Consider the following 26796-nt stretch of genomic DNA (forward strand, 5'->3'; position numbering starts at 1 on the left):
TTCTCAAATATAAATGTTTATTGTGATTCTCATCCATATCTTGCAGAAAATGAGAGGAACATTGTGAAAATGGCATCAAGCCACCTGAAAGTCTCCATGTGTGTCTGTTCTTGCTCACATTCATGTTTTCAGTCAACTATCATCAAATAAAACTATTGATTTGTTCACCACTGATCCACAGCATGCCGATGCCGATGGGAGCAACAGCAGAAGAACTACTGAAAACCACGTCTGTTCACTGATTGGTACACGGGCGGGGATCTGCTCCGAAGCGTCGACAGCCTTCAGAACAAGGTGGAACCGCCTCTGCTGACGACAGTGACTGCAGATCTGTGGTCTGTTTACAGCAGGCCCGATAAAACACACTGGAACCATGAAGGACACGATTCCTAACTTTATGTTATCCAGCAGTAGACAAGACAAAACAATCAGTGGCGCTTTTAGTTCATTCCAACTGTTTAGACCCCCTCCCCCCACCCCCAAAAAGGAAAAGAAATCTTGCTTTTCATAGCGTCTGTGCACACAGAGGAATGCTGAGGCGTCTGATCTTCAGCTGTCCATCATCTTCAATAAAAGCTGCAGAAAAACAGAACATGAAATCAAAAACATTTTCAGATTTACGTCTTAATTCCCACCAAATTTTAGAAGACAACCCTGACACTGCTGCCAGCTAAAGATGTGGACTCTGCATGGACCATCTGCGCTGATGCTACCTCTTTGTTCCCAGAAGGGATTCAGAAAGTCACAACACTCGCTCCTTTTATGTCCCGTTTAATTCTCGGAACAAATGGCTTCCCGAGGACACGCACCTTCGTTAGACAAAACTCCGGATCGACCATTTGGTCGACGACGCTGAAGTGATCCGTGTCCGGCACATCCTCCAGGCTCACCTTCAGTCCTGCCGCTCTCAGAGTCTCAAAGAGGAGGCGACACAGAGAAACCGCAGATCATCAAACAGCACAAGAACAACCAACTCAGAGCATGTCTTCCTGAGAGTTTGGTGCCTTAAACTGAAACTTCTAAAGGACAGACATCACCAAAGCAGCAGGTTTTCTCACAAACGGCAGAAGCTGCAAAGGATTCTGGGTACTCACTGTGTAATATTCCTCCGACTGCTTGCGAAACTCCGGCGAGTCATTCTCAGCGACGGCCACGATGATTTGACAGCTGGGGGAGGACACCTGAAGCTGAGAGACTAGCTGGCTGGGGCTGTTTCTGGCCGCCACGGCCCTGTCAACAAAGAACACCCGGGTGATGGAGGAATGAGGCGGAGGCTGGCACTGTGGACCACATGGCAAACAAAGACCTTTCCATCCACAACCACCACCCCCCTGAAAACCCGGACACTTCACCCCACCTCACCATAACTTCAGGTTTTTGACAAATTTCTGTTTGACACAATCAGGAGCTTGTTTTTCTACAGCCGCATCATTTGGTCCGTTTCTCCTCTGACATCTCAGCGGCTCAGATGGTTTTCAGGATCATTCACATTAAATGCTGACCATCATCTTCTAAAGAGATCAGCTCCAGCAGAACCAATCTGTCCAACTTCTTCAGCTTAAAAAAAAAAAAAGGTTTGATAACTTTTCACACTTCTTAAGAAGCTCCTCAGGCCTCTGAGGGCCGTCATCAGAGTTCTGGATATGGAAATGTTCAGAAAGCTTTCCTCCCTGCATGTTCCACCTCTGTTTTTCTATTACAGACCCACTCCAATGAAAAGTGATGAATAACATATATAAAAGACTTAAAGATTAAAATTGAATTTCTCAGTTTTTTTAATTAAAATCCTGATGAATCAGGAAGAGATAATAAATATGCAATTTGAAAAAGCTCATTTTTGGTGACCCTGCTCTGCTCCATTCTGATGCATCCACTTGCAGACAAACAGATCCTCGAATGTCTTTGTTTTCCTGGAATCTGGCTCAAAACTGTTCGACTGGATAGCTCCAATATTGTTATGCTGGGGTTGTGAGGGCCTGGGGGGTATTTCAGGAAGCATGTTTAAACTAGCCTGACTTTAACCCTGAACTCTGGCTGAAATCCGCCTGAACTTGCTTACTCGGGGTATGTCGGTTCCAAAAGACCGGATATGAGTTAGCGTAATTACACTCGACTTGGTAACCCTGGGTTAATGCACGTGCACAGCAGGTACCTAAAGACATTCTCAATAGATCGCCGATTTCTGGAGTCACCATGGAAACGCGTGGAGAAAAAAAAAGAAAGCACTACACTTCAGTGAGACGGAATCTGAGATTAATGACGGCGAATGAAGATTATACGTCCATCAAAAAAGTAACACGCCTGCATCCGCAAAAGAAAGAGTTTCTGCTTGTAGTAGAAGAACAGACAAAGTAAACGCACAAGTTTCTGATCTTATTTCCATTTTCATGTGACGCATATATATATAACTTATCCAATTTTGCCACCTTAAATGAATTACTTCTATTGGTAACAAGTAATTAAGTTAAATTTTTCAACCTAATTTCTTACGTCTATAAAACTCAACAATTGTTAATACAACTCAAATTTACATATTTATTTAACTAAATGTCATATTACTCCATTTCAAGTATTTTTTTTTCCATCGTAATGAATTAAAATTCTTGAACTCTCATATGTCTAAGTTTGAGCCGGCAGATCCTCATTTTTATAACAATAAAAAGAACAAAACAGTATATGCTGCATGAATGCAATCGTTTAGGAATTTTCCAACATTGTTAATATACCAGGTGCTATATAAACTCATCCTCCTCTCCCTCCTTCTCCCTCATGGTGCAGAGACTTGAGCAAAGTAGCACAAAATAACTTGGTAAAACACAGTAAAACAGCTAAAAAACTAAACCCATTTGGTCAAAAAGCCACACTTAAACCCAAATCCGTCCAGACAGACAAAGGGAATGGTATCCCACAATTCTTTGCGGTGCCGATCTAACAGCAGCACCAAAGTTACACCTACTTAATTTGAATTAATTTGAATGAAAGCAAAATAACATTCTGAAAACTACGTGTTATTTTTAAACTGACTTAACAAAAAAAAAGATTTTCAATTATCTTAACTGAAGCAAATAATTAAGTTAGATCAAAGTAAAAAAGTTTATTTTTCCAACATCCATATGTGGTCTTGTCACCCTCTCACGGTGGAAAAAGTATTATTTGAGCTTCTTCATCCACTAAATCATCTTCAAATGGACACGCCATGCTGCTTCACCTCTCTGTAAACAAACTAACCTTCAACTAAACCTCCTCCAGACCAGGTTATGTTCAGAGCATGAGTTGCTATGGCAACTTGACCTACCCTGAAACATACCTCCATTTCTGGAACCGAAAGATGAGGTTATCAACTTCCTTAGCCTCAAACTTACCGTGGGAGCTCGCATAACCTGCTTTCTGGAATACACCCCTGTAAGCTAGCAGGAGAGGATATAAACAAAGGGATGATGGGATATCAGCAGTGGCTTACTCCGCAATCAACAGCGCCCCCCAACAACTCAGAGGTGCATTTTTGATAAACACTAAAGGATGGCTTTTTTTATTTTACCAAAAAGCAGAATAATGGTACGTAAAAGACCACTGGGAACACTTTAACAATAGATCAAAAGATAGTTTGAATGGGATTTTAAGGTTCATGTTCTGGAAAACATGAACCCAAAACTTTGAAAACAGCTTAGCATCTGCTTCAGGAACATGGATGACTGCAGCATTAAAAAGAAAACCCTGCAGAGCAAACTCACGACGGAGCAGAGGAATGCTGTGGAAGAACCTACTCGGTCATCTTCAAAGGCTCGTTGATGTAGGTGGGCAGGATGGGCAGGAGGTCGTATATGCCGCTCACAAGAAAAGCACCTCAATAGAAAAACAAGAGAAGTATGCATCAGCCCCACCCTTCCACATCTGAGTCTCTGAATACATTTAGGTCCTTCTCAGCCCACACCAGCACGGGTTAGATTACATTTTCCTCATCCATCCGTTTCCTGTCCAGCCTCACATCATCCGTACTGAACCAGGCCAGAGCAGAGACGACCCCACTGACTGTATACGAGAAATGGACCGGGTGAATGTGAGGTCATCCATAGAAAAGGCCTGACGTCCAATTCCAACCAAATGACGTCAATTCAGTCGCCATTTTTTCACAATATGCATGTCACCGTGTTGGAGACGGTCTGAGTCTATGTTTCTATGGTAACCACGCTCACCAATCAGGAATGAGCTTGTTGGAAGTCCACACCCCTTCCACTCAGAGGGTGAATCTGTAAATCAAGCATTTTGAACGTTGGACATGGGGAACCACATGCTTTTATGGAGGCATCTGCTTGGTTAGTTTATAACCTGAATAACTCGTAACAAAGAAAAAATATAAGGATTAGTAAGAAAATGTAAAAAAAAAAAGTTTTCAGAGCCAGATTGATTATTCTGGCAAACAGTTTTGACTATTTATTTCTCATTAGAAGTCTATGGGATTGTGGCTTATTGGAGTCTGCTGGTACATCCTGTTTGGAATGCAAGGGGGAGGGGTCACTTAGTCCAGTTCTCATATACAGTCATATATATCATTGCGAATGGCTCTCGTTAAGATTTAATCAATACGACTCCTCTTATTGATCCGGTACCGACATCGATACTTTTCTGTGTAGAAACACGGAGGCAGAAAAAAAATTGGGCATACGAAAACCTTTTATTTTAGAACCATTTAAAACACAGTCTATTCATTTAATATTCTTTGCAACCGTAAAATAAAATGAACAAAAAATATAAACTCATCTTGTGTAGCAATAACATAGACTTTGACATAACAATTTTAAATAAACAAGGCAATTAATAACCAAAATGCAGAGTATATCAAATAGCCTCCTCTTTTCAAAGAACATTAACGATACAAATAAAAATGTCAAATGTTGTATTTTAATTAGGTTTACATTGTATGTCGGATAATTTATTATTATTATTGAGGCACAACACAAACTTTCAGCCAGTTACTAGCAGTACTTTTACAGTACTGGTAGCTCCACGTGTGTACCGTTAGCATACACACCTGTTGAAACAATAGCGGCGCTAGACGTCTCCCATGGACGGTCGAACGCTGCGCACCTCTCCGCTAGAATGTGGTGTATTTTAGCAAGGACAGGTTACTGGTGTAACCGGCCTTACACGCCATGTTTTTGTTACATTTGCTGTCTGCATCTACTTTGGAAAATTACAGCCACACTTTGGACGTGTTTGCACGCGGCCGCTCTGCCATCCGTGTGGGTTTGTTGTCACTGTCAGCGGAGAAATACATGTGTCTGAGTGAGGGAGTGTGAGCACTGGAGCAGATCCTACCTTTGATTTGAGGATTGAGGCTATATTGTGACCAGTCAGTGGACAAGACCATGGCAGCCAGGTGAGCCCCCGCCGAGTGGCCACACAGGTAAAGACCCCTGACAGTGGACAGAAGAAAAAAGAAGGGTTCATTAGGAAGCAGAGACAGACCTGCTCAGGAGGAAGAAGACGGGAACTGATGAGGAGGCTCAGGAACGCCCACCTGATGTGTGAATACTGCTGGACGATGGACACAACGCTCCGGCGAACCTGAGACACCATCAGGTCCATGTTACCTGGGTAGAAAGTAGACATGTTTTGCTTTCTAGAAATCAGAACCAACTGGGATGAAACCACTTTACCTTTCGGGGCAATGTCGTAACCAACGGCAACCACAACTACGCCCTTCTCAATGAGAGGAACAGCCAAGAACCCAGATTCCTCCTTACTGGGCAGACAAAAAGAAGTCTTAGTGGGTCACCTGCAACAGATAGGCCCCTCCCTCTGTTAATCATGCCCCCCCCCCCCCCCCCCCCCTCCATTTTTTCCCATTTCTATTCAGCTTCAAGAAGTTGTCAGTGAAGCAGGAGATGCTCCCCCCATGATCTCCTGCTGCAGGACCCAGCAGCTGCTGATCAGAAGGGGGGGGGGGGGGGGGGGGTCAAATGTATTTTTTATAAGTAGGGGTCTAACCTGGACCTCTAAAGGTAGAGGGGTGCATGATAAAAAAAAGACATGGTATCACTGTGTGGAATGGGGTCCTTCTTGTGTGTTTTTGGGGGGAGGGGGGGATCTCTGCCTGGAGTAGGAGAATTTATGACATCTGGAGGAATCAAGGTGCCTTGCTCTGCAGAAGAGAAGGAGAACCCCCACCCCACCCCCACGAAGAAGCTGCTGTGAAAGGAGAACTCAGTCTTGCATATTAGCTCAGCTTCCACAAACATCTGGCACCAAACACAAGACGGCGTCCGTCCGTACCTGAGAAACTGCCAGTACCCCCCATGGATGTAAATGACGAGGTTGAGATCTGAAAGAAGGGAGACCAGGCTGGTGAACGCTTTCTGCTCACACCTGCAGCCCACCTGAGGAACCACCGCCTACCCAGAGAGTTGGTCTTCGGTATGTAAATGTCCAGCTTCTCCCCGTCCCCCTCCCCGTATGGGATGTTGAGTAAAGTCTGAGCCAGGCTGCGCGCTCGCTCTGTGCCTGCAGAAACCAGCATCATCAAACAGGGAGGTGTTCCACATGCCAACTTCACCATAATGGAGCTCCAGTTGCCTCAAGTCAAAGAAAATCCAGGATTAAACCCGTGACAGATGATTGATCCACCATCATGGTGCCCATGAGCAAGGCCCTTAATCCAAAATTCTCCAGTAAGATGATCAGAGGCCACAGCTGTGCTGTCTGCAACCCCCCTCCCCCCGTTCGTTCCTACACCTGTTTTTTACCTGCTGATACAAAATCAATCTCATAATAATCGTGGATCTACAATGACAGGGAAAAAAAGCCCCTTTAAGGCACGTGACCATATTTAAGATCCAACTGGTTTGACTTAAGCTGGACCAAAGCGGCGCGAGCCCACAGTCGCATGGGTGATTAGCAGGGGCTGCTCCGGCTTTTCGTGTCATTTCTGGACCCAAACTTAACGAACGGACTACCCCGGCAGATTTCGGCCGCACCGCGCACGCGCCAACTCACCGGCTTTCAGAGCCTTCACGTGCGCCTGGATCACCGCGTCCGCGTCCATCCTGTGGGACCACCTGCTGGGGGAGTACTGCCGCTCGAGCTCCTGTTGGACACATACGTGCACGCGCACGCCGATCAGCTGTTCGGCCTCGAACGCAGAGCGGCAGGGTGAAGAACACGCGGGAAACAACGCCCTCTACCGGCGCAGCTGCTTCCAGCACTACAGTTACCTAGATGAATGTTGTACTTACTACATTTAATGATGTAAAACAAAATATGTGTAGTACTAAACGTGTCTGCATGTTTTAACAAAACTGCTTTGTAAAATCAGCAAACATTTATGGATTCATTCATTTGTTTGGTTATGACCAACAGTAACATTACATTTGCCTGACGTGCTAATGTTCTTAATAAAAACACGGAGCATTTTGACCGTAGTACAATTTTTTTTGTTTTAGTCAAACCGTAATGTTTTGAATGAAGTACAGCTTTTGCTTCTCCACCAACCTGCTGCTCCTGACTATGATCACTGCTCTGAGGGTTACAATCAGTTTAATTATGTCTGGATTCGTGGGATTTATTTCCAAATTCTTTCTCCGTTGAGATCCAAGTAAATATCATTTTGATATTAGGTTTTAAAGAAATTAGTATTGGTTTATTTCTAACAAAACTTTAAATATTCACACAATAAAATCATACATTAAGGAATAAACGTTGTAAGTTCTACCACATAGTTTTTATCTTGGTGTTATCATAAGATTTAAGCATGATTACGTAGACACAGATGATCAATATAGTTTCATGGTGTAAAAAGGTACTTGAATGTACTGATTCTATTTAAATTGTCATATTATATGTTATATATTTTTATGTTTAAGAAACAAAGTTCAAATTTAAAAAAGAAAAAATAATGTATGTAAGGGATTTTTCAGAGACTCAGACTTAAGTATAGTTTGTCAGTCTAAAAACAGGTAGCCAACATGGTCACGTGACGAGGCGAGTTTGATCAACTGGTTTAACTCAATGTTGGAGAACAAAAAGGGACGTTAAACATTTAAAAAAAAACATAAAAAGGTTTTTAAAAAACCGATAGAAAATCGGCAATTTTGTATGAAAATTCATAAAAACGAAAGTCTCTTAAAAAGAATATTTCTGCAGATCAGTTCCGCTTCTGCCTGCGACACGAAAACAGAAAACTTACATCTTTCGTCATTTTAGTCCAGTCCATCGTTTTATATTAATATCCTTTAAAATCCGGCAGCAGCAGCTGAAACCCCGAGCGGCTGAACTTTACCCACTTCTCAGTGTAAACAAAACGCTCTCTTCCTTTTTACTACAAATCTGATCGTTTGAACGCCCGCGTGCACTGAAACCCGCAACGCAGTGGATCTAAAATCAACATGGTCTTAAAAAAAAGTAGAAACATTTTAGGCAAAACATTTTAATTAGACTAAAGAACAAGGTGGGCATTTATTACAATTTTTTTTTGATTACTGAGTTACATAAAAGTTTATAAACAAATAAAATGCCCTTCAAAAAGTGTATCTGAAAACAGTCGTTTAGTATTTGTTCTGCTTTGACCTTATGTCTGTACAAGTAGCTCTGTAATGCCAATAAAGGTTTTCGAAAGAAAAAAAAAAGGTCGACGCATGCGCCTTGTGAGTTTAGATTGGTCAAAGGCTGGGCAACCCTCATCGTTACGGCAAACGACAGCGGTTGATTGGCTACAAGCATCACGTGACTCACGTTCATTGGTGGAAATCTTGATAGAAATGTGCGAAACCTTGGCGGCCGCGGGATTTTCAAAGTTCCTTGTTCTACTGGGTTACGCACATAGAACAAATCTGGACCAATAATATTTATCAACATTTTAAACGGCTTTAATTAGTTGTTGGTGTATACGTTTTTTTTAGGTCTGAAATGGATGTTTTAGATTCGTCAGTGCTGTCTAACTCCCCCCTGAAATGCCGTGGACAAATTCAAGTGAGTATATCTATATGTTCTGCCGCTTTTATTAAAAATAGACTATATAAACTCAAGTTCAGGAAATATTTAACGCATGTTGTAACTTTGAACATTAACTATACGAGAAAATGAGTTAAATTAAATTTAGACTCTGACCTCTGCTGCCGTTTCCAGGTCATCTTTGGACCCATGTTTTCAGGAAAAAGGTCAGTTTTTCTTTCTTCAACTCAATAAAAAATGTTTTCGTGTAAGAAAGGGATCCGTTCCGATACATTTTGTGGTTCCTTTGTTGACATTTTCCGCCAAGACGTCACCGTCCCGCCATTTCTGTTGTTAATCCAGCTGCCGTAAATCTGCACTCCTGCTGTAAACCCAGAATTAAAAGTTACCGTTTTCACAACACTTAGGAACATATTAAACATATTTATGCGTTTTCTTCTTTGTACTTTTAATGAAAAATGTCCCTACTGTGAAATTCAAAGAGTCCCCATTTATTTAGCAAAAAACAAAAACAGTAATACAACCCAAACGTCTAAACTTTGGATTTTTTCCTCATGTTTATCAATTACTCGTAATATTTGGCCCTTTTTAAACCTTAAAACATGTTTGGAATCAAGGATGCTCGCTATGTTCAACAGCACTCTAATAAGCTCTGCAGGAGAACTCTGACCGCAACAGAAACAAAAGACCATTAGCTTAAAAAGTAAAATTAGCATCTTAAGTCTGTACATGCCCTCAAAAATTTAGAAGAGATCTGCACATTGAAACATGTAAACAGTCTTTGATTTTCAGATTTCTACAGCTCATGTGACCGGATCAGATCTGATGTTTATTTCATGTGAACATGCTGGTTGTCGACCTAAAGCTCCTTTGATACGTGAATTGAAATAAATGTCTGTCTGTTGTTTCCTCTGCAGCACTGAGCTGCTGAGACGTGTCCACCGCTTCCAGGTGGCTCAGTACAAATGCCTGGTGATCAAATACGCCGGAGACACACGTTATTCCGACACAGGAGTGGCCACACATGACAAGTAAGACTGTCAGCTATGATCATAAAGGGACTCTGCAAAGAGTTTACCCAGGGTGGGGGCCTCCCAAAAGCAAAGTGCATGAAGTTCAGAGTTTTAGAACTATTTTCATCTTGCTTGTCCAGAAACACCATGGAGGCCATTCCTGCCAACTCTCTGAGCGACGTTCGAGCTGCTGCGTTGAAGGCCTGCGTCATTGGAATCGATGAGGGACAGTTTGTACGTTTCCTGTTTACCTGCTGTGCATGGATGGGGGCGTCTGTCCCTCTGGGACCTGTCATCACCTCTTTCTGACTCCATGTTGCAGTTTCCAGACACTGTGGAGTTTAGTGAGGAGATGGCGAATCTGGGGAAAACGGTCATTGTAGCTGCTTTGGATGCAACCTTCCAGAGGAAGGTGAGACCCTCCTGCTTCTGGCATGGCGGCGCCCCGTCTGAGACGAAGAACACTTCACCTGCACTGAGCATGTGCACTACTTCATGTCTGGTGTGTTTTGCAGCCGTTTGGGAACATCCTGAGCCTGGTTCCTCTGGCAGAGAGCGTGGTGAAGCTGCACGCCGTCTGCATGCAGTGCTACAGAGAAGCTGCCTACACCAAGAGGATTGGAGTGGAGAAGGAGGTGAGCCTGAGCTTCAGTTCTCCTGAGGACCCCCTGCGAAAGTCAGGAACTCTCGTGAATAAAATAATCCTTTTGTCTGGAAAACAAATGAAGGGCTCCAAGGCAGTGGTCCCCAACCTTTTTAACGCAACAGAACGGTATGACGCCACACAATGTCTTTAACATGTAGGCGGAGGATTATTGTTGCAACGCTATGATGTAGAAGGAACAGAGATGTGATCAGACGTGCTCTGAGCTTTTATTTTGACACACGCATAACATTGTGCATCGCACAGGTGTCATCATCCTCTCCCCTTCCCACACTCATGGTGCGAAAAAGAAGTACTGTCAATTAAATGTAGCTTTCTTTTTTGGAAGTGGAAGGCTCCTCTTCTGTCTCCTGGCTGGGCGTTTTCCACTTGACAAAGAAACTTTCCAAAGACGTTTGTTTTTTACTCATTTTGCTAGCTCCTGGGTTTTATTTTAGCGGTATCCTATCACGTGACAGAGAAGAGCGCCTTGGCCTGCACCAAGAATGACAGACGGATGTAACAGAGAATCTGGAAATTTTTCAAAATAAAACATCTTTCAGATTCCGAAATAAATAAAACAGAAGTAATGTAAGTTATTTGTTTTCTGTGCGGTCGGGTACCAAAGGACCCATGGACTGCGGGGTTTGGGGACCGCTGCTATAAAAAAGTCAATGCCTTAAATCCTCAGTGGAGCTTGTAAGCAAATATCGATGATTGCCACAATGTTCACGCAGAAAGACTGAACCTTCTGGGACACGCTGCAGAAAAACAGGACTATAAGAACAAAGGTCTTGTTGCCTCTGCAGCTGAGATGTGTGAAATGGTGTCTGCTGCAGGTGGAGGTGATTGGAGGAGCTGACAAATACCAGGCGGTGTGCAGGACGTGCTATGGAGGACAAGAGGACAAAGAGAACACGAGAAAAACTCCAATCAGAGCAGGAAAAGAAGTGGAGGCCAGTCTTCCTCGGAAGGTCTTCTCCCACCTCCACCTGTGACGACGAGAGCAGCACCTCTGTTCTGGTTTAAAGTGGACAATCAGCCGATCATTTTCTGTGTATTTTTTATTCATTTACATGAAGCACTTATGGAGTGGTGTAATTTTAGCTTTTCTTAAGTGTTAAGTTATTTTTATAAACGATTTTTTCATCATGAAATGTCATGTATTTTAGGTCAAGAGTAAAGTTTTAGTCGTCAAACTGACTCTTTGAGAAGCAGAAGCTTTCACTTCTGCCTGTTGATGCGTAATCCAACCCCCCAGGACTAAAATAAGCTGTTGGATCCTGGCGAGTGCTGGAGCTGGGCAGCATGGCAGAAATGGAAACAGACTGACGGTGGTTTGACCGGAGCAGAAGCACCTGTGTGTTTTTAACCCGCTTTAATAGAACAGACAGATCAGCCCATTTTCAGAGCATTTCTGCAGATTCATCCAGTTCCCAGATCACTTCTAAACAACAGTCTTCAATGACGGACGGCCGCACCCCCAACATTCAGATCGGACTCAAAATTAACGTAATTTTTCACTTCGTGACCACTTTCCGACGTCTGAACAGGTCACTCAACCTGACATTGAACTTCCCACATGATCACAGCAGCTGGTCTGAGCCCCTCCAGCTAGGCAGGACGGGCGTTCGATTCCCGCTGTACAGATATGCACAGTTTAAAACCCTGGGACGCTCACCTGACAGTTAACGAAGTACCTTCATGTTAATCCTGTTAGACCAGACACTAAGCCCCGCCCCTTCTCCCAGCTGCTTTAGATGTCAAGGTTAGCATCTCATAATCAAACACTTCATCCCCCCTGATTGTTGGTCTCTGTCCCATGAGCCACAAGGAGCAGTTTGTTGAGGTGAAAGTGGTTTCTACAAAGTTCAAAGGTTGCTCATTTACAGACTGCCCCCCCCCCTCTAAAAAAAAAAAAACCCAGCAGTGTCCACCGGTGTGTTAAAGCGCATGTGAAAGCACATCAGTATGATACAGCTGCCCCCCCTCACTGCGTCAGTATGTGGGCGGCTGGTAGCCAGCATCTCCCTGAGGTGGGAGGGTGGAGCTGAAGGAAGGGTGCTGAAGCGTGTCCGGCACGTTGCTGGGGTACGGCGTGTAGGTGGTGGGGGCGTAGGTGGGAGGGTAGGGGGTGTGCTGGTCTGGAGGTGGGTCCGTGTAGGTGGGGATGGTGAGACTGTCCACGCCGTGGCGAAAGCGTCCCAGTGTGAAGTAGGTGGTGATTCCCTGCAGAGCCATAACACACACAGCAGGTTTGAACAGAATTCTCTTAAAAAAAAAACACGCAATGAGACACAACAACTGAAATGTGGCTCATTCAAACATCTACAGTGGGGTAAAAAAGTATTCGGTCAGCCACCAAATGTGGAAGTTTTCCCACTTAAAAAGATGTGAGAGGCCTGTAATTTTCATCATAGGTTAACCTCAACTATGAGAGAAAAACTTATTACATTACATTGTCTGTCTTTTTAAGGAATTTATTTGTAAATTATGGTGGAAAATAAGTATTTGGTCAACAACTAAAGTTCAACTCAGTACTTTGTTATACAGTAAGCCCTTGTTTTTAGCGGGGGTTACATTCCAAAAATAACCTGTGATAGGCAAAATCCCTGAAGTAGAAATTATTTTTTTTACAATTATTATACAATTAAATACTGATTTTAAATTTAAAATGATTATGAAAAAAATACAAAGTACAGTCAGAAAAATACTGATTCAGGTGCATCTCACTGCTCTTCAGACTGAGCCGCTGCATCCTGACTCCGCTCTGCAGTGTTTATTCGGAAGAAGAACATAGTGATAGGCAGTTGTTGTCCCTCTTTTTTCTCCTTTGCAAAAAGATCCTTATACACCCACATGCCACCATCGATTATGTTGGAGAACTGTAATGAATGGCTCATGAAAGGGTCCCATTCTTGAGCTACTCGCTGAAGTTCAGTGGCCATTCTCACCATGGTTGCTAAGCGACCAAGCGTTGGTCCTTCCTCCTCATCTTTAGCCACACTTGTGTCCTCTTCTTCCTCTTCTCTTTCATTGTCGCTTTGTGGCATTGTCATTTTTGCCAGGTCTGCATCGGTCAGTGTTTTACGTACGTGTACATATCAAACTGCAACGTTATTGACGCACAGGTAGAGAAGAAGCGGAGTGACTTTTTAGCCAATCAGAATGCAGAACACAATGCACGATGCAAATCAGTGAAGTAGTGAAACCGTGAAAAGTAAACCGCGTTATAGCGAGGGATCACTGTATACTCTTTGTTGTCAATGACAGCAGTCAAATGTTTTCTGTAAGTCTTCACAAGGTTTTCACAAACTGTTGCTGGTATTTTGGCCCATTCCTCCATGCAGATCTCCTCTAGAGCAGTGATGTTTTGGGGCTGTTGCTGGGCAACACGGACTTTCAACTACCTCCAGAGATTTTCTATGGGGTTGAGATCTGGACACTGGATAGGTCACTCCAGGACTTTGAAATGCTTCTTATGAAGCCACTCCTTCGTTACCCGGGCAGTGTGTTTGGGATCGTTGTCATGCTGACAGACCCAGCCACGTTTCATCTTCAATACTCTGATGGAAGGAGGTTTTCTCTCAGAATCTGAGGAGACATGGCCCCATTCATTCTTTCCTTTACATGGATCAGTCGTGCAGGTCCCTTTGCTGAAAAATAGCCCCAAAACATGATGTTTCCACCGCCATGCTTTACAGAAGGTTTGGTGTTCTTTAGATGCAACTCAGCATTCTTTCACCTCCAAACACGACAAGAAGAGTTCCGACAAAAAAAGCTATATTTTGGTTTCATCTGACTGTTCTCCCAATCCTTTTCTGGATCATCCAAATGCTCTCTAGCAAACCTTAGACGGGCCGGCACATGTACTGGCTTTAGCAGGGGGATACGTCTGGCACTGGAGGATTTGAGTCCCTGGCGGAGTAGTGTGTTACTGATGGTAGCCTTTGTTACTTTGCTCCAGCTCTCTGCAGGTCATTTACTGGCTTTTTCCAACAGCAATTTCATGTCTGCTCCCGATTCACAGCAATTTAAATAAAGAAATTCTCAGAAATCCAATTTAAAGCTGAGCTTTCATTATACATGTCCTCCATCATCAGAAAAATAGCGCAAGAACTGGATAAAAACCCCAACAACCCAATTTTCATTAGAGTGCGTCTTTTAAAAAGGTAAACAGTCAATCAAATGTTATCATAACTACTAAAATAATAATCCTGCTGAAACCTCTGCTCCTTAAAGGTTCTACCCATTTCTTCAGTTTACTGTTAAAATACTCGGGTACACCAGCTCACCCATGTGGCAATGGAGAAGAAGGAGAAGGCAATGGCGGCACGCCCCGCGTCCTTGGGGATGCCGCGCATGTCCTCAGTGCGGCTCCACTGACTGGTCAGCAGGCAGAAACACACGAACCACAAGAAGGTCCAGAGGCCTGCAAACACACATGACGACACACAACTGAGGTCAGCCGGTACAGAAAAGCCCAGCAGAACAATGGCTGCGTGTTGTTCTCTGGAACTGTGGCTTCATTGTGCCCCGAAGAATGAACAACTATGAAACCTGCTGTGCACAAGCAACGCCTGTTTACTGCATCACAGCCCTCTACTTCACGCTGCTGCAGCTTCTGAAAATGGTGGAGGAGCCCTTCTGCAATTGTTGGGATCTCCAACATTTACTTGAGCTTTTCCAGAAAAACTCATTAAATTTGATGGACTGACACCCCCCACAGCCCAAAGGCAAATAAAGGAGAACTAAACTTCAACTGTCTAACTCATTCATGAGGTCTTCACTCCTGTGGCAGTTAAGTATGGTTTCTTTTTCCAGGTTCCTATTTTGTGCTAAAAAGGTCTTCTGGTCTTGATGGTGCAGACAAAGACAACCATCAAGTTTACCTTGACTGAGTGAACCAGAGTCAATTTTTATCAAAGAGGCCTACACAAAAATAATTTGAGAGTCCCTAAAGTCAGTCGCCTTCATTAGCTCCCATCTGAAGAGACCCTCAGTCCACTAAATCTGCAGCCCATCGCACCTGCAGTCCACTACACCTGCAGCCTGCCTCACCTGCCTGCCACTACATCTGCCGCCTACCACACCTGCAGCTAGGGATGGGTATCGTTAAGGTTTTAACGGTACTACTACTCTTATTGAAACTGCTTATCGATCCGGTATTTTAACGGTACTCTTATCGATACTTTTTGAGGACGAAAAATAAATAAATAAAATTAAGAACATAGAGTGTTGTATTTCCTCATTATATAAAACATTTTACTTTATACATGATAATGTTACAATACAAACCTGGAATGCACGTGGATGTGCTAGACCAGGGGTCAGCAACCTGAACCTCTCAAAGAGACATTTGGATCAGTTTCCCACTGAGATGAAAGCACAGGAAGCCGCAACACTATGTAAGAAAAAATGGTCATGCTGACATATCGCGATAGTTCATTTGGCAATACTTGTATTGATTTAAAGGATATTTATTTAATTATTTAATTTAATTGTTTGTCTGTCAAACACCAGACTTAAGATGATGGAAACATATTCACTTTGATGCAGACTCCTATATATTTTTTTCTTTTTCTTTTTCAGATAACGCTTGTGGGACACACAAAAGAAATGCCACTTCTCCAGTACCAATAGCAGAACCGTTGAGGTCAGATCTTAATGATACTGCGGTTTTGAAGAATGTTGCCCCGGGGCTCGTTCAATACCGGGGCACGATACACATCCCTACCTGCAGGCCACTACATCTGCCGCCCACTACATCTGCCCACTACACCTGCTGCCTACATCTGCCGCCCATTACATCAGCCCACCACACCTGCAGCCTACTACATCTGCAGCCCAACGCATCTGCAGCCCACCACATCTGTAGCCTACTACACCTGCAGCCCACCACACCTGCAACCTACTATTGAAGCCTACTACATCTGCCCACTACATCAGCCCACCACACCTGCAGCCCACCACATCTGTAGCCCACTACACCTGCAGCCTACTACACCTGCAGCCCACCGCACCTGCAGCCCACCGCACCTGCAGCCCACCGCACTTGCAGCCCACCGCACTTGCAGCCCACCACACCTGCAGCCCACCACACCTGCAGCCCACTACACCTGCAGCCCACCGCACCTGCAGCCTACTACATCTGCAGCCCACCACAACTGCAACCTACTACACCTGCAACCTACTACATCTGCCTCCCACTACATCTGCAGCCCAGTACATCTGCAACCCACTACACGCCAATCATCTTCCATCATCCCTTTGTTTACGGTTTCTCCTGCCAGCTTACAGCACCTCACAGCTCCATCCTAACATTACTGATGCAACAAAAATGGTGACCAATATTGCAGCTATCCAGCCGTACAGTTTTGAGCCAGATGCCAGCTCAGATGAGGAAAAAGGATCTATAGGTCTGCAATTGGATGCATCAGAATGGAGCGGAGAAGAGAGCTTGTGGCCTGCCAATTGTAGTTTGTACATTGAGGCCGTAAAGAGACTGAACCTGATGAGGATGCTGGTGTAGCTGAAGAAAGCACCAGTCACCCCTTTCACCCGGTGTTCCCTGCTCATAAAACTCTTAACAACCCCTTTGGTCACTGCTGAGCTCCACAGAGAAATACAGGAGGTCCTTCGTACCCAGTGCAATAACACTGTATAACACTAATGGGGAAGGGGGAAACTTGTACCCTAAATGTTCAGTAGCTTTGTTTTTGTTTTAATGTCGGTGAATGATCTGGAGCTACAGACTGCCATTCATTTCCCCTATGGATCAATTGCATAGCATAGTGTATCCATCTAGCCATTCATCCGTCCATCCGGACAAGCGTTTTCCCACGACACTTTTTTCATCACTTTTTGCTCCTGATTCACAACATTTTGAATAAAAAAATGCTTAGAAACGCAATTTTAATCCTAATTTTCTTTACATATGTCCTCCATCATGAGAAAAATGCCACAAGATGTGGTTCTTTAATAATGTATTTAAAATAGGTTTCATAAAAAATGATTATTTGAAAAGAAGTGGATAATACTGTTTGCTTCAGTATCCAACCTACGATCAGAACTTTGCATTTATTCATCATTTAGTTTATTCAGTAGTTAGAACCAAGACATGTTTGCTGTTGTAACAGAGAACAGCAGAAACAGTCGAGTGTCAAAATTAAACATTGCAATGAAAAAAAAGACGTTGGACGCATTTATGAATAAGAATCCTGTTTGGTGTTTTGAAAATAAAAGTGAAAACTTTCCCACTGAACTGGAATTTACATGGTTGATTTTATGTCATCCTTAGTGAGCAGTGGAGGAGAAAAACTCCTTTATGAAAACCAGCTGATTTAGCTATAGTCATTTACTATTGCACATGTTATTTGTCTTGATAAAGGTTTTCATATTAATGGAAGAAGAGGTGTGTGTGTGTGTTGGGGGGGGGCATCTGACATGAACAGCATAACCACAAAAGACCCACAATTTATCCAGATATTTGAAAAGGCCTCCCCTGATGCTCACCTGAGAAGCCCAGGTCGGCTGCAACTGCGAGTTTTCTCTCCTGGGCGCTGCTCGAAAACAGAAGGTAAACGTCCAGCAGCAGGAAGCCCACGCACGCCAGAAAGGCAATCACCCCGATCCCGACGGCGTAGTGGCACGCAGAGTCATTCTTGTTGAAGATGCACTTCACCTGGGGGCTGGTGGGGGCGTTGATGTACCCCTCTGATTCGATGCAGGAGAACACCACAATAGCAAACACCTGGAAGGACCGACAGAAAACTTTTTATGAATCCAGAACAGGGGTGGGCAATTATTTTAAGTCGCGGGCCACATTGGGTTCTAAAATTGGATAGAAGGGCCGGACCATGAGCAGATGCGTGGAGTGAGAATGATATAACATGGAATGTAGACAAAACGTTTGGGTTGGGAATTATATTCTAAAACTGAATATTCTAGAGTTTTTAGTTTTAACTTTTGTTTCCATTTTAGATCTTTTTTTTTTATGTGAAGCCCTTTGGTACCTTCAAGGAGTTATAAAGTGCTAAATGAATAAAGTTTCATTCATTCACGATTCTTTTATTAAATTAAATAACATTATTTATGAAATACAACAATGAACAAATAACTCTCCCTATGATTTTCAAAGACAAAAATTCAGGAAAAATATACTGATACATTTAAAAAACAAAAAAAATTAAATAGTGGTTCCTCTCCTGTCATAATCCTAATAAAGACTTTGAGGGCTGCTGTTCCTCACGCGTCTCACAGTTTGTGCAGCTGCGCTATGTCCCGCGTGTCTGTTTCTCATCCAGTAATGATGAATGTCTTCTGCTGCGTTACCTTTTCACCAGTACAGAGTTCCCTCGTTTATTGCAGGATTTAGGTCTCCAGCCAATCAGGACACAGAACAGGGTGCGCTGTTTAAAAAAGGCAGCATAATCGCTCTAAAGGAATGAGCTAAACCAGGAAAGATAAACTGCGACGTAAAAAAGTGAAGACAGTCTTCTGTTCTGTTTGATAGAGATTTTGAGGGGGTTTCAGGTTGGAGCACAGACTGCAGATGGGGGAATAAAATGCCACGTCTTAATCGTGTGGCCAGATTTAAAAAACAAAACAAAACATGGGTCTCTGATATTGTTCAGCGGGCCGGACCAAACATGGAGGCGGGCCCGATCCAGCCCGCGGGCCGTAGTTTTCCCACCCCTGATCCGGAACCTCTTCTGATTCACACATTCACAGCAAACTCACGTCAGAGATAGAGCTAGCCGTTTGCACCCCCACACCCCAAAGCCAGGTTTTAGTACAGAAAAGCATTCTGGGAAATTTCAGTGTGCAGCAATGACTTTCTGTTCATATTCAGTTTGAAGCAGAGGTTCCTGCTTCCTTCTGCTGGAGATGGCCCATATCAGAAGACCCCCCCCCCCCGCCACTCTGCAGGCAGCTGCTTGCCATGTGACTCCAGCCCCCCCCCACACACACAGATCTTGGTCTTAATGTGTGAGTTAGAATGTAAATTTTTTTGGGGGGGTGGGGTGGGGGGTGGGAAATCCTTTTTAAATGACACTTTCCTTTTTCTGCAGCACGGACCCCAACCATCACCAGAAGCCATTAGAGGGGCAGTAAAGGCGGAGGTTCAGCCCATTCTCAGGTGTTTTTTTGTTCAAAGCTGAGGGAGAGAATGCTCAGCAGTGGTGATGAAAAAATTCACCACAGCGTCATCGACCAGGGATGCGTTTCAGAGCCACCCAGAGTTCAGAAATCTGCAGGAAGAGCAACATGTAGCTTCTGCATTGAAGCTTTTCTAAAAGCTGAGGAAGCTGTAGCAAACTGCAGTTCACCAAGTGACCTCTGGGGGCATTTCCTCCACAAACGTGTTGGACTTCTTTGGAAAAAAAAAACTTAGCAGTTTCGTCCAACCGATTTTTGTTTTTTCTCGCCCCTTTCATGACTACATGAGTTTTCAATCAACCTTCAAAACTGCAGTCAAATGGGAGCATGGTCCACCAAATCATCAACTCTGTGAAGGTTCTTTGTCCCGCCCTCTTTGAAGATGCTGGTTAGATCTTTGTCACATTTTCTGCCAAGATTTTGAGGACCAAAAACTTAAAAAAAAGGTTCCAAACCAGCCCTAAATAAACCAGGGGGTCACATGACCACACCTGAGAATAGAGCTCCTAGCATGTTCTCTTCAATGTCAGAGTCACAGGGAGGGGTGAAGGTTAGATAACAGCAGAATGGCCAGAGTGGAGTGCGTCTGCAGAACAAAGCAAGACAACCAAAGAACAGGCTGAGGTTTTCCTCCTGAAGACTCAGTTTTTGTCCTGGGAGGCAGTTGTTTAATCCCGTCACTGATTAGATGTAGATGTTTCTGTGCAAATGATCACAGTTTTAAAAATCTGAAAAAGGTGACCTAAGAGTCTGGTTAGCCTCAGTCCAGGCGAGCTGCAGAGCTTGTTCAGAGCCCGGTCCAGAGGACTCTGGGGCCATTCAGATCTGCAGTACAGATTGTGCTGATTCTCCAGAGCCTTGAAAGTCCCACTCGCCGTCACACACCTCAAATTTGTTCTCCACATTTGACCCATCCCCTGGGGGAGTGGTGAGCTGTAGATTCAGCCGCACTCGGGAACCAGTTGGTGGTTTAACCCCCCAATCCGACCCCTAAATGCAGAGTGTAAAGCTGGGAGGCATTGGGTCCCATTTTTAGTGTTTGGTTAGGACTCAGCTGTGGATTTAAACTCACAACTTCCAGTCTCAGGGCTGGCAATTAATTCAACTTTGTGTTAATAACATAAAACCAAAATAAAAAACACTGAGCTCTATAAAGAGGAAATTCAACACGCTCATTTAGCTCCATAAGACATTTTCCTTCTGCAAGCTCATAAGACATACCAGCGGTTCGTTCATGTCAAGACACCAGCCCTAAAGGCGTCCTGTGGATCTCTGATTCGGTTCACTTTCTGTTGTCTTAGTAGCCGTGTTCTTATCTTCATAGAATTCAAGAGTTTCATGCATGTAATGAACCTGATATCTGTGGATTATCCCACAGATTGTAGAAAGTACGGCTGAAGGCACAGCTTTTTTCACATACACTAACATGAGGGGTAAACATATGTTTTGGGCGTCAGGCACGATGCAATTCACTAGCAGCAGCGCGTTTCTAAAATCGCAGCAACAATTTTGACGCGTAGAGGGATGTTTCCAGTCTTCAAATATCTGAAATCTGGCAAAGAATTTGTCGTCAATAATCAGGAACTCACGCTTTGGCCAGTGACGTGTTGATGATGTCATTAGCGAATGGTGACTAAAAAAGGTCCACAAATTTTATAGTTATTTTTTCCTCCTCTGACTACTGAGGGGCAGGGAGTCATCAAACTGGGTCACAAAGAGAAGGAAGTCCAGCTGAAAGCGGTTGTCATCCAGACCCAACTGAATGTAGCTATGAAGAAGCTATAGTGACGCTATGGTGACGCTATGGAGAAGCTATAGTGATGCTATGGTGACGCTATGGAGAAGCTATAGTGATGCTATGGTGACGCTATGGAGACGCTATGGAGACGCTATGAAGACGGTATGGAGACGCTATGGAGACGGTATGGAGACGGTATGGAGACGCTACGGTGATGCTATGGAGACGCTATGGTGACGCTATGAAGACGCTATAGAGACGCTATAGAGACGCTATGGAGACGCTATGGAGACGCTATGAAGACGCTATGAAGACGCTATGAAGACGCTATGAAGACGCTATTAGACGCTAGGGATACGCTATGGAGACGCTATGGTGACGCTATGGAGACGCTATGGTGACGCTATGAAGACGCTATGAAGACGCTATGGTGACGCTATGGAGATGCTATGAAGACGCTATGAAGACGCTATTAGACGCTAGGGATACGCTATGGTGACGCTATGGAGATGCTATGAAGACGCTATGAAGACGCTATGAAGACGCTATGAAGACGCTATGGTGACGCTATGGAGATGCTATGAAGACGCTATGAAGACGCTATGAAGACGCTATGAAGACGCTATGGTGACGCTATGGTGACGCTATGGTAATTCTATGGAGACACTATGGTGACGCTATAGTAATTCTATGGTGACGCTATAGTGACGCTATAGTGACGAAATCATATTTGGTGTGAATACAGTGCAACAGAGAAGAGCAAAGGGACTGAACGAGGGTTTTATTGTTTTCCAAATATTGAACTCTATTCACACGGCCCTTCCAATGAACAAACACACCTGTGTTTATAGCCTCACCTCAGTTGATTCAAACCACCACACACATGGGGTGTTGGAGGATTGGAGTGTTGGAGGAAAAACACCCATTTCAATCAAAATGGTTCCGGCTGATTAGGGCTGCACGATATGAGGAAAACTTGCGATATTAATGATCAGTAGTGCGATAATGATCAAACTTGTGGTATGTAAACAAAAAGCAAAACAACCAAAAGCATCATTCCCCTTTCACTGCAACAGTTTAAAAATTATACTCTAAATGACCCTCGTTGAACGAACATCTAAGATAAAAGGACTCCATCCGATTGGTCAACAACGGGAAGCGTCCGTCCATCTGATTGCTCAACAACTTGAAGGGGTCCATCCGATTGGTCACATGCATAAATGGATTCATTTGATTCCTTAAGTACTTCAAGCTGCCATAAGATTCTTTTAGCACATTTAAGGGAACCATTTATTGCAATTTTCGCCGTCTTTCGCGATATGCATATTGCACAGCAAGATAACAATAATTTGCGATATATTGTGCAGGCCTACAGCTGATAATTCAAAATGTCTGCCAAGCTGCATAACAAACACTTTTCTTATCTTCCGGAGCAGGAAGTAGGTAAGCAGAAAATTAATAAGTACTCAAAAAACAGCCACACTTAAGTGGACACAAAAGGAACAAATGCCACTTTGTTACACACAGCATAAAAATGACCAACAAATTAGTCAACAAAAGCGGTTGAATTCACTCTGGTTGGGCTACAGCGACAGGACTGAAGCTTTTTGACTCTTGAAACTGCAAGGAGACACACATCCCCGCCATCAAAACCAAAAGAAGGAAGTGAATGTCCTTTGGAATGCAGTCTGACTGTAAACGAGTTTAAATACGTTCAGTACAGCAAAAACCAGAAATAAACCAGTCATTAATGTCTCAGTCTTTCCATTTTTGTAGACAAAGCAGTTGTAAGGCAGAGAACATTGAACATATAAGATGTTTCTTACTACAGTGAATTATAGTATTGTCCAATGACTGACACCCCCGTACTGTTTCTGCTTTTATTTATTTATTTTTTACTTAGAGAATGACCCTCAACACTAAACTGTTTAGTAAAGACCATGCTACCAAGCCTGGTATCTGCACAGGATCAGCAGAAAATGTCTGCTTTCTACTAAGTATCAAACACTTTGCAGCAAAAGGAAAACTCCTCTGATATTAACAGAGAGAAACAGTTTGGTAGATTTATCTTGGTTTGTATTTCTACAGCTGCATGACAAACAACAGTGGCAATGTTTAAAATCTGAAAAAAATTTCAACTCTAAAATAAAGATCTTTATGTTTGGAATCTCAGGTCAACCATGTTATCACTTTTTGAAACAAGGAGCTGCTGTTTGCAGAATTTGACCTAATCTGAAGGCTGCTGCGAGGCATTGACAAGAACCGTGGACAAGCGATTCAGGAAAACAGTCCACTGTTGTGCTGAAGGTGCTGCCTCAGACCATTCAAATCACCAGACAAGCACGCTGAGCCGCCCGCCACAGGGAATTTGAGACGGGCTGAGCACAGCTGCAGCATTTGTGGGTCTGAAGGCCAACAGAGGTGGGCAGGTGGGCAGAGGTGTCCCCTTACCTGCCTGCTCTGTTTACCAGTGACACATACAGCAATCTGTTTCCTAAACACACCAGCAGAAATGCAAGTTCCAAGTGTCCTTGCACGTTCACTTTCGAAAAACTTAAATCTTCCTTTACTTCACACTGAACTAACAGAGTTAGCCTCATTTCTGAATCTTCCAGAGTTAGCTTAGTGAGCTTCATCTAAACATCCAGATCAGATCTGGGCATTACAGGATGGGGGTCGGACACGGCCCTTTGCTTGACTCTGACCGCCCCGACTGAGGTTCCTGGGAAATTACAAAGCAAACAGATTTCCAGCATTTGAGTGGAACAAGGTTGATCCCCCAAACTTTAAAGGTCGAAACGTCTTGTTTCGACCTTTTTTTTTGGCTCTGAACGAGAGCTGCCATGTCTGTGACATTGTTGATTGGCTCCCCAATCACAGAGGAGCTGGCAGCAGTGTGCGCACTGAAGGCCATGTCCCACAGCCACCAACCACGTGCAATTTGAGCATATTGCACGGATGAAAATTGGTCAACGTGGAAAAGGTAAGAAAAATTGTAATTTTTATGTGAAATTTCACAGATGTATCACGAATGAACCACGTTAAAACTGCGGAAGATGTACGAATAAACCACGCAACGAACACATAAACCGACGTAGGACATGAACCGTGCGTGATCATTGCACCGTTTACATGAAAGTCATTAGTGATTAATGCATCAATTACGTAATTTTAATGTGATATGTGCACCCTAAACGCGATGTAAAAGTAACAAATCGATGGTACATGCGTCTGTTGGACATAGGTAGAACGCTTGTGGAAAACCACAAAGAAAAGACTTGCGCACAATTGCGTAAGATTGATGAAATAATTGCATATTAACTACGTTCAATACATGTAAACTATGTGATTCTTAACCAAACAAAAACTTTAAACAGCTTAAAATCGAATTCACGTAAAGACCCGTCTACCGAAACCCTCAACGGACATCTACTCACATCGACAAATGACGAAACACTTATGTAAGGGTTATCACTTTTTAACGCACGCCGTGGAAGCCTGAACCGTCCTGCGCGAAGCGGAGTGCGTTGAAAAGTGATAATGCATACTTCGAAGGCCATTAACCTGCTTATACCATGGTCACTTACAGAAGAAATAAATAGTAACCAGTTTTTAGTTCTTAATTCTTGGTTTTTTTTTTTCCAATTTGGATCACTTTTCTCACAATAAGCGAACTTTTTGTTACGTGGTGCACCGCTGCAGTCAAGATTCGGCGATATAAAGCGATATATATATGCTGATCTTTCCAATGGGTTGAATAAAGCATCAGTTCAGAGAGAAAGTTCACCTCTTACCGCTTGTTTTTGTCCAAATGATGAAGGAAAGTTGTTTTAAAGAAGCCGGCGCAGTGATACAAAACATTTAAGCTAGGTGACCGGAACTCCTTTTTCACAGTGCGGTTATCCTGTGGTATATCACTTTTTAATGCACACCCAGCAGCCAATCAGGATTGAGTATTCACCCGGACCATGGTATAAGAGTTATGTATGTCACGCATCTCAAAAGACCTTAATTTCATACGTGGAAAATGCGCTAAATGTACGTAGTGGCTTTGTGACACAGTCTCAAAAGGCCCGACGACGGAAAGCGATCCGTTCACTGAGGTGCATGGACCACAGGGACTGAAACGAGACAGGTGGGCGTCACAACGGATGGTCTAGGCCGGCAAAAGTGCTGAAAAGAGTTTGGGACTTGAAAATGGAGATTCAAGAGTTTTGCACAATGAAAAGCAAAGACATCCCAGAGATCTTGGATGAGGACTGGATGGCAGGTTTTGCCTTTGCTGTTGATGTGACGGCACTGATGAATGAGCTAAAAAGCCTTTTGTCATTAAATGTACACCCTAGTGAAGGCGTTTCATGAAGAAGATGCAGTTTCTTTTAAGCCTACCACATTCTCACTGACATGCAACCTTTGATGGATTGTCCCACCATCAGCTGTACACCTCCACAGATACTCATCCATGTTAGGAGCACTCCATGCTGAGTTTTCAGGGATATTTGAATATCAAACTGAATACTATCTCCTACTTTTACCTGCAATGTAGATAATGCATCTCCTGATGTCCAGCTGGAGCCCATGGGCATGCAGCCATGATAGCAGAATACTTGATATTTGTACTCTTCCCTTAAGGAGGAGAGCTTCCCAAACATGAAGATGTTTGGGAACAAACTCTCTCAGAGATGAGGTTCAATAGATCCATTTATCTCTGATGATCATTCATCAGCAGTACTTCATGTTTCCACCTCAGACTTTCACTCTGACTTTGTTGAAGCCCAAAAGGGGACTTTCAACCACATGTGACTGAAAACGATTGCTGTTATGATTCATGAAAAATCTTCTAATGTTCATGTTTTGTTTACCATTGTTAGAGGTTTTTGATTAAACAGTTCTTTGAAAAGCAAGGTCACCGTTTCATTCATTAATCTTAAAACGTACTCCCAACAGGATGTAAAGACAATACTATATACTAGCTTACAATTAAGAAACACCATTGATATTCCAGAGCATCGAAGCGAGTCCCTCAGCCTGGCCCCGGCTCCACAATCATTTCTGGTTCTCATTTGGCAAAAATAATTGCCCACCCCTGATCTAGAGCGAGCTCCATCAGAGCATTGTCCAGAGCAGCTTCAAGTCAGAAAGCCTCCCAGGTTCAAGTCCCAAAGATGCTGTGAGGGTGAACAGGTGATGAAAGTAACATCAGTACAGTACTGACAGAACTCATTCTAAGGAAAACTTCTTCTTAGAAGTCTCTCATGTGATGTTTACCACAAAGTTCAGACAACAAATCATCT

General features: G+C 43.5%; 3 protein-coding genes across 6 annotated transcripts in view; 1 reads left to right on the top strand and 2 right to left on the bottom strand.

The window, feature by feature from the left end:
- LOC144990491 (kynurenine formamidase-like) lies at positions 1-9242 on the bottom strand. Of its 3 annotated transcripts, none has more exons than XM_078943991.1 (11): positions 9103-9242; positions 6994-7084; positions 6397-6501; positions 6274-6322; positions 5658-5743; positions 5519-5591; positions 5317-5414; positions 3765-3843; positions 1095-1230; positions 810-914; positions 1-576 (listed from the first exon to the last, which is right to left on the bottom strand). In XM_078943991.1, the coding sequence occupies exons 2-11, from the start codon at positions 7040-7042 to the stop codon at positions 550-552; spliced, it is 807 nt and encodes a 268-aa protein (XP_078800117.1). In that variant the 5' UTR covers positions 7043-7084; positions 9103-9242; the 3' UTR covers positions 1-549. The 3 variants fall into 3 exon arrangements, with proteins under 3 accessions (XP_078800117.1, XP_078800116.1, XP_078800118.1); XM_078943990.1 differs by lacking the exon at positions 9103-9242 and adding an exon at positions 8183-8383; XM_078943992.1 differs by lacking the exons at positions 6994-7084; positions 9103-9242 and adding an exon at positions 6603-6746.
- On the top strand, positions 8739-11759 carry LOC144990492 (thymidine kinase, cytosolic-like). Of its 2 annotated transcripts, none has more exons than XM_078943993.1 (8): positions 8739-8755; positions 8895-8964; positions 9121-9152; positions 9864-9977; positions 10100-10193; positions 10282-10371; positions 10475-10594; positions 11442-11759. In XM_078943993.1, coding segments are annotated over exons 1-8 (681 nt in total). In that variant the 5' UTR covers positions 8739-8753; the 3' UTR covers positions 11601-11759. The 2 variants fall into 2 exon arrangements, with proteins under 2 accessions (XP_078800119.1, XP_078800120.1); XM_078943994.1 differs by lacking the exon at positions 8739-8755 and adding an exon at positions 8789-8805.
- Positions 10814-26796, bottom strand: part of LOC144990493 (synaptogyrin-2-like) — a 16659-nt gene continuing 676 nt past the window's right edge. Inside the window, exons 2-4 of the mRNA XM_078943995.1 lie at positions 18118-18355; positions 14898-15034; positions 10814-12831 (exon numbers count right to left, since the gene is read on the bottom strand). Of these exons, the coding sequence (XP_078800121.1) occupies positions 12601-12831; positions 14898-15034; positions 18118-18355 (606 nt within the window). The 3' untranslated portion in view covers positions 10814-12600. The remainder of the gene's footprint in view (positions 12832-14897; positions 15035-18117; positions 18356-26796) is intronic.

Source organism: Oryzias latipes, assembly GCF_053564925.1.
Source record: "Oryzias latipes strain Hd-rR chromosome 1 unlocalized genomic scaffold, Olatipes_Hd-rR_3.1 chr1_Y_2".
Taxonomy (NCBI): Eukaryota; Metazoa; Chordata; class Actinopteri; order Beloniformes; family Adrianichthyidae; genus Oryzias; species Oryzias latipes.